Raw genomic sequence first — 12166 nt, 5'->3', positions numbered from 1 at the left:
TAAATATTAAAGAAGGTAATTTCAAAATGAATCATAAAAAAAGACAAGGGAACATGGAGATGTACAAGTTCAAGTTCAAAACAGGAAACAGTCTGAAGGTCTTGTTGTCCCAGTGGGATTTCGAATGATATTACTGACAGAGACAACCACTCTGTGGAATCCCAAATGGAGACGGGTGACAATAGAGTTGAAGGTAACAGCTCCCTTTCCTCTTCCTCTGGGGCACACTCTGCCTTGAGGGCTTGGTGGGAAGCAGGAGAGACCTGGGAGTGGACTTGGGATCGAGGATCCCATAGCGAGTGCTGATACTTTAGTAACCTGGTGAGAACACAGCCTGTCTCCCAGACGGCAGGGATTACTCAGAGACAGCCTGTGTGTTCACATGGGTACCTGAGCCCAGGATTGCTAGTCTGCTTTTTCCAAGAACCAACACATCTCTGGTTTTTTAAAAAAGGGGGAATCCCCCAGTTCTTAAATGTTGGTGACTGTTTAAAAAAAAAAAAAATCTGTTTTGAAAATACAGTGGCACAAGCTTGGCCACAAACTCTGCAGGCTGGGTTAGGCCTTGCCATGACCAATTTTTAACATCTGTTTTTAAGGTAGACCCATTACTTCCATTTCTAGAGGTTTAATTTGAATTCTTGATCATATCTAGTGTTCTAGTGTGATTAATGTGAATAATGATGGGCATGATTCTGCTGTCTCCTCATCTGATGGTAATTTAATTTAATTTTCATTTTATTTTATTTTTATTATTCTTATTTATTTTATTTTATTCATTTTATTAATTTTTTTCCCTCACCATAGCACATACCCTGATGGTGATTTAATTAATGCTACTTTCTACCAGCTTACCTGTTTTTCATTTAAAAAATATCTGACCTTACTACCTTGCCTCCTTCTGCAGCCCTAACCAACTGGTTCAGTTTATTTCATCCTTGCTAATATCATAGGCAATTTAAACCCACTCTGACTTTATATACAGAGGCCATTTACTTTGTAAGCTGAGGAGCCTAACTCTGTGCATTGGAAGAAGGAAAGCAAGTAAGGTCTTGGGTACTAGATTTGTGACTGAATGAAGGATATCACTAGTACTCAGGAGCTCCCCCTAGTTAGAGAGGGCAGTATTCAAAAAGTTGGTGTCATTCTTTGGTTTTGTTTTTTGCTGCTCGGAGAAGAATGGGCTGGAGAGGTCTTCTGGGTACATACACCCTTGCACACAACTTTAGATGTGCACTAAGGAGTTAGCCGCGCAGGATGTGGCAAGTTCTGGGTCAAAGCATCACTCTGTCTGTGAAGGAGAAGCCAAACCACATACTGCAACCGACTCTCAACAGGGTTAGAAGCCATGAACCAAAGAAAATTCTTCATACTTAGCCCCCCAGACTGTTTATCTCCTGGAGGCATTCTTTCAATTATTATTTCAACTACAGCTTCTTCTCTTACCCATCATGGAATCCCCCAGTGCTTAGAATGGGACCTCGAAAGAGCACAAAAATGCACATAGAAGAGGGGATTTTGTCACGGCTTGTACACCGAATATTAGCTTTCCTTCCTATTCTGCTCTGATGGAATTATGCTAAATCCATTTCTACAGACATTTTTAAAAGCCTACTCTATGCAAGGCAGTGTCCTAGGGGTACGAAGATGAACCCGACCCATTTCCCCCCCACCGAAGGCTTACGTGGTGGGTGGGAAGAAGAGGCACCTGCAGGCAGAGCCACAGAAGTTCAGTTGCTGTGCTCTGTCCTACGGTAGCAGAACACACTGCTTGTGCTCGGGGACTCTGAGTTCATGTCCCCTCCTCTCTTGTCATTCTCACAGTCCACCCAAAATACTGCTAAGTCCTGTGGACTCTTAGGTCTCCCACCCCTCTCAGTCTTCTTGTGATATTTGAGATGCTATTTTCTATGCTGTGCCCTTCTAGAAAAACCCCTGAACCCCAGATGATGGCATTTTGAGATTCTCCATGCTCTGATTGTTCTTTTTTCAAAAGTTGTCCTTTTAAGCCACTCATTCTTAAGGACAAACATTTTCCTGTATCCTTTTTTCTCCATCGTCTCTTCACCATGCCCTTTCCATTGGCGAGCTTACCAACTTGTGCAGCACTTTTGAAAGGTTGCAGTGAAATGATTTGCCTGCTACTCTCGCTTTCTGTAGCTGATGCATTTGGTGAGAACCTTTGCTTTTGGTAGGATGCTGTTTTACCGGCACATCTTTCTCTTCTGTGCAGGACCAGAAGCCATCGGTTATTTCCCTTCAGAAGCTTATTGCTAGAGAAGTTGCAAATGAGGAAAGAGGCATGTTTCTCATCAGTGCCTCCTCTGCTGGTCCTGAGATGTACGAAATTCACACCAACTCCAAGGAGGAACGAAATAACTGGATGAGACGAATCCAACAGGCCGTAGAAAGGTAACCTTTTCTTCTGTCCACACTCAAGGGAATGGACTTGTTCAGTTGGGAAAGTATTCTAACCATGTTTCCTCTGCATGAATGCCTTGCCTCAGCCAGGGGGGTCTGCTCCCTCCCCACTCCCCCCACCTCTGATAGCCCCTCATCTGCAGCCTCGTTCTCTGCACCTCCCTGCATGTAAAGCCCTCCGTCCCCCCACCCATGTGGCTCCTGCTCGTCTTTGGTGCAGCTCATGGCTTCCCTCCTTTGTGAAGACCTCTTCGGTTCCGATGGTCTCTTCCTTCCCTGAAATTCTTTACCATCTGCTCTCCAGAACATTGACTCCGTGCTTGTCACAAACCACCTTGTAGCTATTAGCTTTTTTTGTGTCTATGTGTTTATTAGATTGGAAGCTCCTCGAGGGCAGGGGCTGTGTCTTTTGTTTCTCTTTGTGGCGAGTTCTGAAGAATCATTCAATAAACATTTTTCGGTTGGTGGATCTATGTGTTCTAAGTCAATTTATGCCTCATTACTTGTGTTTTTGTAAGTTTTTATGAACAAGATGGGGTGAGGGTGATCTTTCTTTCTGGTAATTTGATTTGATTGATCTTGAATGATGTTTTATAAAATTCTCCCACCTCCACTGCTCCACAGCCAACCTGTCACTCTACCCTCTTTCCCCTCCCAACTCCCTCTCCTCTGTCCCATTGAGAAGTACCCAAACATAGTAGAAAGTAAAATATGAATATTTTAGTTGGGCCTAATGCTAGTGTTGGTAGTATGGGGTGGAGGGTGTGGTACACGTTCATACGAATGTATGTTTGTGTATATCTGTTTGTTGGAATTTTTGAGTCACCCTGTACTTCACACTTTGAGAGCTGTGTCATATTGTGCAAGCTTCTTTATATACTTAGGAAAACCAGTTATCTTGGCTAGAGGGCATAACCTTTTCTGAATTTTTCCTTCTCTGAGTAGTGTTACTGCCAGATCCCCATTTATTACTAATGAACCTAAAGATACTTGGATTTGGTTTCAGTTGTCTGTCTTGACTATTGTCTCTTAAAGTTGCCCAGAGGAAGAAGGGGGAAGGACAAGTGAATCTGATGAAGAGAGGCGGAAAGCTGAAGCAAGAGTGGCCAAAATTCAGCAATGTCAAGGTACCGTGCAGACATGTCTGATCCCTGGCTGTGGCATTCTCCTTGGATGCTGGGAAAACCCAGGTGTCAAGAGTGGGAGATTGTGATTAAATGGTTAATCTAACTCTGTGTACCTGAGGCCTACCCACCACTCTTCAGAACAAGAAGTATTGGCACTAGGAGTGTTCAAATAAAATGGCTATCCCCCTTCCTCCTTAGTGATTTAAAATAGATGACAAATTTCCCAAAAAAAAAAAAAAAAAAAAAAAAGGGCACATAATATGTATGCAACAAGAACTGTGGGCAGTATGGTGTAGCTGTGCATTGAAGTACTTGTCCAATGGTGTCATTTTAGGTCCCGGCCCTGTTGGGTCACGGTGATGTGACTTTGGACAGGGAACCCATCAACTCTGGTTGTCAGTTTCCAAGTCTGTGAATTAAGGAAATTAGATCAGCTCAGTGAGTCTCATCTCTGGGTGGACATCAGAATTACTTTGAGGGTTTTGTAAAAATTCTGATGCCTGGGCCCTTATGCTCAACCAATTCACTCCCTATCTATGGAAGGTGGTTGTGGATGTCAGTATTTAAAATTCTACCCTGGTGAAACTAAGGCAGACTGAGAACCCCTGGATTAGATGCTGGTTGACGTCCCTTTAAACCGTGAGAATCATGTGATATGTTGGAATCAGAGGAAAATGATGCATGCAAAGATGGTCAGAGAAATTGGATGTTTAGAAACAAAAACAGAAGCCAGTAGGTTTGGTTTTAACCAAGATGGGCTGAAGCCTGAGTAGCTTTGGGCTTCTGCATTGTTTTTCCTTGTGGGTATCAGTCATCATGAACAGTGCCACCTCAATTTTCATTCCTGGGCTTCGTGTTTAAGACTAATAGAAAATAGCCTGAACAAAGAATGGTTGTGCAAGTTTTTCTGGAATTAGGGGCATGGAAAAGGAAATGAACATCTGAGTACAGTAAATGTACATAAAAGAGAATGGAAGATAGAGTTGTTAAGTCATTTGCTGGAGACTAGTCACTAAGTGGAACAGTTAGGATTTGAACCTGGTTCTGGCCCACCCAACAACTTGTGCTTGATTTGTGAGACCATACTGCTTTGCTGACAAGCAACATTTTTATCTTAGAGCTTGGATTTTCAGACAGTTGCTGTATTTATCTGATAACCTTCTATGGTAAATAACTGTTTCATAGAAATACTCAGTAACCAAGACCAACAAATTTGCACATGTTTGGAGGAGAAGCTGCATATCTATGCTGAACTTGGAGAATTGAGTGGATTGGAGGATGTCCATCTAGAGCCCCACCTCCTCATTAAACCTGACCCAGGAGAGCCTCCCCAGGCAGCCTCCTTACTAGCTGCAGCACTGAAAGAGGGTAAGTTGCTTCCAAAACTATGGGGCTTAACAAGTTCAGAAAATGCCTGAGTACCTTCTGTGTGCCATGCACTATGGTTTTAATACTCAGGATATAGCAAAATAAGACAGGGTTCCAGTTGTGCTACAATTCATATTCTAAGAATTGCCAAATGAAAGGAAATAGATATGTCAGGTTGTGTCAAGCACTATGAAGACAAAAAATTGTCTCTCAGTAGATGAATGGATGAAGAGGAAGTAGTGTACCTCTACAGTGGAATCTCACTCAGCCATAAAAAGGAATGAGATCTGACCATTCACAGCAACATGGATGGACCTAGAGGCTATAATGCTAAGTGAAATAAAGCAGACAGAGAAAGACAAATAAATTCACTCATCTATGGAATTTAGGAAAAAACAAATTAAAAAAGAAAAATAAAAAAAAGATTCTTTTTTTAAATTAACATATAATGTATTATTTGCCCTAGGGCTACAGGTCTGTGACTCATCAGTCTTACACAATTCACAGCACTCACCATAGCACATACTCTCCCCAATGTCCATCACCCAGCCACCCCATCCCTGTCACCCCACTCCACTCCAGCAACCCTCAGTTTGTTTCCCAAGATTAAGAATCTCTTATGGTTTGTCTCTCTTTCTGGTTTTGTCTTGTTTCATTTTTCCCTTCCTTCCCCTATGATCCTCTGTCTTGTTTCTCAAATTCCTCCTGTCAGTGAGATCATATGATAATTATCTTTCTCTGGTTGACTTATTTCACTTAGCGTAATATCCTCTAATTCCATCCATGTTGTTGCAAATAGCAAGATTTTACTTTTTTGATGGCTGCATCATATTCCATTGTGTGTGTGTATGTGTATATATGTATATGTGTGTGTGTGTGTATATACACACACATATCTTCTTTATATACTATATACACATCTTCTTTATCCATTCATCTGTTGATGGACATCTAGGCTCTTTCCGTGATTTGGCTATTGTGGACATTGCTGCTGTAAACATTTGGGTGCACGTGCCCCTTCAGGACACTACATTTGTATCTTTGGGGTAAATACCCAGTAGTGCGATTGCTGGATCATAGGGTAGCTCTATTTTGAACTTTTTGAGGAACCTCCATGCTGTTTTCCAGGGTGGCTGCACCATCTTCCATTCCCACCAACAGTGTAGGAGGGTTCTCCTCCAAAAAAAAAAAGACACTTAAGTACAGAGAGTAAGTTGGTGGTTGCCAGATGGCAGGTGGATGGGGCGATGGGTTGAAATAGGCGATGGGGATTAAGAGTACACTTAGCATGATGAGCACTGAGTAATTAGAACTGAATTACAGTACTATACACCTGAAACTAATGTAACTATATTAATTATACTTCAGTAAAAAAAACAATAAAGACAAAGACAGTTTTATTTGGAAAACTATAGAGGGCAATTGCTTCAATGAAGATTCTAATAAAATCTGAACCCTAGTTAAAAAAAAAGAAATGGGGGCACCTGGATGGATCAGTCAGTTAAAGATCTGACTCTTGATTTCGGCTCAGGTGGTGATCTCAGGGTCCTGAGATTGAGCCCCGAGTTGAGCTCCCTGCTCAGCAGGGAGCCTGCTTGAGATTCTCTCTCTCCTTCTCCCTCCATCCCTCCCCACCACGTGCCTGCGTGCATGCTCTCTTTCTCTCTTTCTGTCTGTAAAACAAAAAAATAAATCTTTAGAAAACAAAAACGAATGATAACAGGATAGGGAATAAAGAGAGGGATGGAGTGGGAAGGTTGTTTTTGAGTTAAGGTAACAAGGAAAGGCCTCTTCGATAAGGTGATGTGTAAGCAGACATGGGAAAGTGAAAAAGCCGAGTAGACATCTGGGGAAAGAATGTTTCAGACACAGAGAACAAAAGATGCAAAGGCTTGGAGGCAGGTGCATAGCAAGCCTGAGGAGTAGCAAGGAGGGACGACCATGCAGGTAGAGAGTGAAGGGAGGGGTGAGGGGTGGCAGATGAGACAGAGCTAACTACCACTCACTTTACAGGACCCGACTGAGTTAAGTATGGAGCTTGGATTTCATTCTGAGAGACACTATAGGAAGCATTATAGGGTTTGAGTAGCAGAGTGACGTCATGGGTGTTCTAAAAGGAGCCCTCTGACTCCTGTGTGGAGAATGGACTATATAAGGGGGCAAAGTGCAAATATGGGTAATACTCAAGTTTAGAGTACAACCATGGGAGTTGGTGGCTGAGGTAGGGTAAAGGAAATGAGGACGTCAAGGAGACATGAGGCTAAGGTATTGGAAGGACTAGGTTCACAAAAACGGCTATTTCTGAGAATTTAGATAGGACTAGCGTTGGGGGAAGGGAGAGAACTTGCACCGGCTGCTACACTGTTCAAGGAATCTGTAGATGAATGGCAAGGAGAGGTAGTGAGTGCTGTGATCTGATGGTACAAAATTAAAGGCAAAAAGGGGGTTGGCGGGATAATAGTTTGGCAGTGACAGTAGGGACAGTGAGTTTGAGAGAGAAAACAGCTACCACCTGGGAGAGTTGCAAGGAATGCAGACAAGGTTTGGAAGGTTCCAGACCATGAACTAAATGTATCCTACCACTTGTTTTTGTGACTATCATTTTGTTGCAACACAGCCCTCCACACTCATTTACCTATGATTTGTGGCTGCTTTCTTGCTACAGTGGTGAAGATGAGTAGCTGCGACAGAAACCGTGACCCACAGAGTCTAAAATGTTTGTGATCTGGTCCTTTGAAGACCCAAGTTTGCCAAGCTCTGGCTCAGAATCTCAGAACATCGGCTCTGGAGGAGAATTTAGAAATCATGGCATTCTGTCATCTTTATTTGATAGGGAAACCAGGATCTTAAGAAGGGCATAGAGGTTGTCTGAAGTGGGGTCTACTGGCAGAATCATTCATTCATCCATTCATTTTCAGTCATTCGTTGAGCATCTGCCCTGTGCTTTACTCTTGGTTCTAAGGAAAGAGTTAATACCTTTTATACTTTGTAGTGGGGTATGGGCTGCCGGTTATGGAATCAGTAAGTCACCCGGATAAAAGGCACAGCATAGGGAATATAGTCAATGGTACTGTATAACATTGTGTGGGAACAGATGGTAGCTACACGGGTGACTTACTGTGTGTGGTGAGCACAGTGTAAGGTGTTCAGCTTGGGGTATCACTACCTTGTATACCTGAAACTAATGTAACATTGTGTGTCAACTGCACTTAAGTGAAAAAAAAAAAGAGGGAAATAAAAACATAGTGGAGGAAGACAGACAATACACAAGGAAACAAAATAATTTCACAACAGTAACAAAATAAGATTGGGCTGAGGTGAAGGCTTTGCTTTAGTGAAGTCAGGGTAGACTTCTCCAGGGAGATGATTTTTTGAGATGAGAATTGAAGGATGAGAAGAAGGCCAGCTGACTGGGGATCAAGGGGAGGACCATTCCTGGGCAGGGAGAAAGTGAGTACAATGCCCTTGTCTGTGGAATGAGCTTGGTGTGTTCTAGGGGAAGAAGGAAGGCAGGGTGACAGCAGTCAGGGAAGCGTATGAGGGGAGGTCGTGTGGGTGGGCAGAGAAAGATCTCTGCAGGCTCTGGTTAAAAAAAAAATAGATATTTTATTTCCAAACTGATGGAAAGTTACTGGTGCTTTTTACCATGAGAGTGGCACCATTGTATGTCTTCAGAAGAGAGCCGGCTGCTGGCAGGAGAGCAGAGTGGAGGGAGACCAGTTTGCCTGGAGATGGTTGGTTGGCCGTTACACACGCTGATGGGGGGTGTTGGCACTTTGGTCTAGACCCAGGAATGTTGGCAATGGATGTATAAGGAAGTGGACAGGTCCAAAGTATATTTTAGAAATACAGCTGGAAGTACTTTTGAATGGGTTGGGGAGAACCAGTGACCTTCTCATTGACCTTGATAATGACCTTGATAGAACTTAACATTGATCATGTGCTACTTGTATATAGTTAACAAATATGTTGTGTTTTCCTCCTCTAGTCTGCAGACTCCCCTAATTAGTTACCGACGCCCAGGGGCCCCAGGAATAGAGTAGGTACTCAAAGAGTATTTGCTAAATTCGAATATTGGACGCAATGTTTTAGAAATATTTGTAGAGCCCTCGAAACTATGCCATTTTGCATACTTGTTGAAAGCATTTAATTATAAATAAAAACATGATTTTCTGGGTGGGTTGTTTACCAGTCTTACCAGATCCTAAGAGTAGCCTTTGGTGCTTGTTTAAAATGCAAATTCCAGGGCACCTGGGTGGCTCAGTGGGTTAAAGCCTCTGCCTTCAGCTCAGGTCATGATCCTAGGGTCATGGGATCTGCCTTCAGCTCAGGTCATGATCCCAGGGTCCTGGGATTGAGCCCCGCATTGAGCCCTGCATCGAGCCCCACATCGAGCCCCATATCGGGCTCTCTGCTCTGCAGGGAACCTGCTTCCCTTCTTCTCTCTCTGCCTGCTTCTCTGCCTACTTGTGATCTCCGTCTGTCAAATAAATAAAATCTTAAGAAAAAAATAAATAAATAAAATGCAAATTCCTTGTCTTTTCCCTTGCAGAATGTGATCTAGTAGGTATAGGTAAGGATTGGGAATCTCTGTTTTTTAAGGCACAGTTGAGGAAATTTTCTTTCAAAGAATAGCTCATCTTTTTGAATAGCACATTTTAAAATCTTAAATGAATTGAATTACAGAATGTTTTCCAGCAGACTAGTGTACTGAAAGTTAAAATTGAGATTTTTTTATACAGTGCATCTTTTTATTAATTTTCTATTATAAAATTATACGGGAAGTATTGGTCTAGATTGCAGGTTGGCAAATTTTTTTCTTGTAAAGAGCCAGATAGTAAATATTTCAGGCTTTACAGGCCACATGCAGTTTCTGGGACACATTCTTCTTTGTGCATGCATGGGTTCCTGTGTGTATATTTTAACAACTCTTTAAAATATAAAAGCCATTTTTAGTCCCTGGGCCATATAAAACCAGACACAGGCCAAAGAGAGTTTGCCAACCCTTGATCCAGATTAAACAGTGTATTTGGTTTTTTAATTTTGTGTTCTTTCTTCTTAGCTGAGAGCCTCCAAGTTGCAGTGAAGGCCACACAAGCAGGCGATGCCTGTCAGTCATCCGAGGAAGGTTCTGGAGAATCTTCCTTGACGGATACTCGGAGCACCCCCGAAGAGCCAGGATCATCTCCAGCTTGTAAGTGAAAGTTCAGGCTTCTGCGGTGAGCCTGAGCACAACCTCTGGAACATACAGTGGTCATATGAAATGAAGGCAATGACTCTGTCCCTATTTGGAGGAGACTTACTGTACTTTTTAAGTTAGAGAAAACCTGGGAATCAGTCTACTAGCCTAATTTACATATGATAATGACACTGCTGTTCCAAGGACAAGGATTTCAATAGTTGGTGGGTTATCCTGCTCTCTGACCTGGGCAAGCTTTGTTACCTTCTCCAAACCCCACCCTGCCTCAGTTTTGGTAAGACTTATGGAGGACAGTTTGGAATATGGTTGTGAAATAACTTTTAAACTTTGGGTTTTTTGGAAAATGACTCCCTGCTGTTCACGAAAGAACAAGTCCTCTGACTTTATCTCAGAGGCATCAACTGAGCAAACATAACCCAGAAAGCTAGACTCCAGCACATTCCCGCAGACACATGGTTTGGTGGCATGGTGAAAGGCAGAAGTGCCAAAAAATCCTTGATCTTTGTCACCGTACGCTTCAGTTCAGGTCAGAATTCATTTATTGAAGGCCCTGTTTCAAAATATTTTAAATATGGAAAAGTGTCATGTCGAGAATTAGGTGATTTCTTGGAACCTAATGATGTTGTTAAACGTATGAGCTGAAGATTTCATTCCCTACAGTCTTCTGAGATAAAAGCACAAAGAGCATATTTTTCATTGTATTTGGGTGATAAAAACCTTATTTCCACCAGGCCTCATTATGCACAAGACAAAATGTCTTTCGTAGCTAGAGATGAGAGGATTAAATTATCTCTGAATTTCTTTAACAACATCCCTTGGTTAATTAGGGTCCATGGAAGCAGTACAGTTTTAAAACTCTGGACTTTTTTTGAGACCGACACTAATAATTATTTTGTCCTCTCAAATTTTGCTTGATCCAGCCCTGCGTTTCTATTTTCAGAAAGTGCACATATGTTTTTCATTTTGACACAGCCCAAATTCATCAGGGGAGTTGTACTGCCCTGGGTGATTTCCTTTTAAAAGAAGAAACTCATTATGCCACCGAGGAAGTTCCATCTAAAAATACATGGGGGGATCGGCTGCTCTCAGCCTCACCCTGGGGACAGCTGAGGAGGCTCCACACGGCCCCTACAGCTGCTCAGAGCACCTGGCTGCCTCTTCCCTCCCTCAAGACCAGGCGGTGAAGTTTCTCCCAGTCTGTACCCACATCTCCCATGACTGGGGAGAGGGCCCAGGGACACCCATGACATCTGTGAAAACTGTTGAGAGGCTGTTTACAGTGCCCTGGTACCAGGATTCATGTATGGAAGGGACAAGGGCATGTTTCTAGGGTCCCGTACCCCCGAAGACCTCTTTGTTTCCGGGCTGGATTGGAGCCTGGTGCTATAAGAGTTGGATTCTCTTTATAAGGTTGATGGAGGCAAAAGACGATTCCCAAATGAGGGCCTTTCACTGACTGGGTCAGTTCTTTGTTGGACTTTAAGGACTGAGTCCTTCTAAGTCAAGCCCATGCCAATCTAAAGTCATAGACCAAGCAAGGCCTTCTATTTTCATCCTCAATATACCTAATCAGATGGTGAATATAATCTACCCCTTCCTAAATTCTGGAGATCTGAAACTGAATAAGGAACAGAGGGACCTGATCACTTGTCTCACCATCAACTTCTTTGCCCATTTGATGGTCCTCATTGCCAGGCAGTGGGAGGAGGGAGAGCGAGATAATGGGTAACTCTTTGGTAAAGTCTTGGATATCTCTCTTAAGAAGTAAGTATAATGCCCAGGAGTGGAACCATTTTTTGAGTGACAGATTAATTTCTATAAAATGTCCCTCACTATAAGTGAAAAGCATTGACCAGCCTGAGCAAAACGAATTTAATTTTTAGCTGATAGAATTCGAAGCAGTTTCTACTTAAACAAAAAATTCTTTTTAATAGAAGTGGCTTTTGGAGTCCTAGAGGACTTTCATATAGAGAAGGAGAAAAAGTATTTCTTCCATCAATAGTAAAGTTTCAAGATGGAACCATGTGTCCCAGTGAATATTTCACCAGGG

The 12166-nt window shown here is 42.5% G+C and overlaps 1 protein-coding gene across 8 annotated transcripts in view; it reads left to right on the top strand.

Annotated features, from left to right (window-relative positions):
- Positions 1 to 12166, top strand: part of ARHGEF28 (Rho guanine nucleotide exchange factor 28) — a 314268-nt gene that overhangs the window by 261829 nt on the left and 40273 nt on the right. For all 8 annotated transcript variants that reach the window (XR_001181930.2, XR_006604999.1, XM_013063682.2 and 5 more), the window contains 4 exons: positions 2234 to 2412; positions 3457 to 3548; positions 4734 to 4916; positions 9979 to 10110. Coding sequence is in view for 6 of the 8 variants with exons in the window: in XM_013063682.2 (XP_012919136.2) it covers positions 2234 to 2412; positions 3457 to 3548; positions 4734 to 4916; positions 9979 to 10110 (586 nt within the window). In the remaining 2 variants the exon portion in view is untranslated. The remainder of the gene's footprint in view (positions 1 to 2233; positions 2413 to 3456; positions 3549 to 4733; positions 4917 to 9978; positions 10111 to 12166) is intronic.

Source organism: Mustela putorius, unplaced genomic scaffold (assembly GCF_011764305.1).
Source record: "Mustela putorius furo isolate JIRA1106 unplaced genomic scaffold, ASM1176430v1.1 tig00537350_pilon_pilon_pilon, whole genome shotgun sequence".
Classification (NCBI taxonomy): Eukaryota; Metazoa; Chordata; class Mammalia; order Carnivora; family Mustelidae; genus Mustela; species Mustela putorius.
Note: the sequence above shows the minus strand (reverse complement) of the source record. Positions and strands in the feature narration are given on the sequence as shown.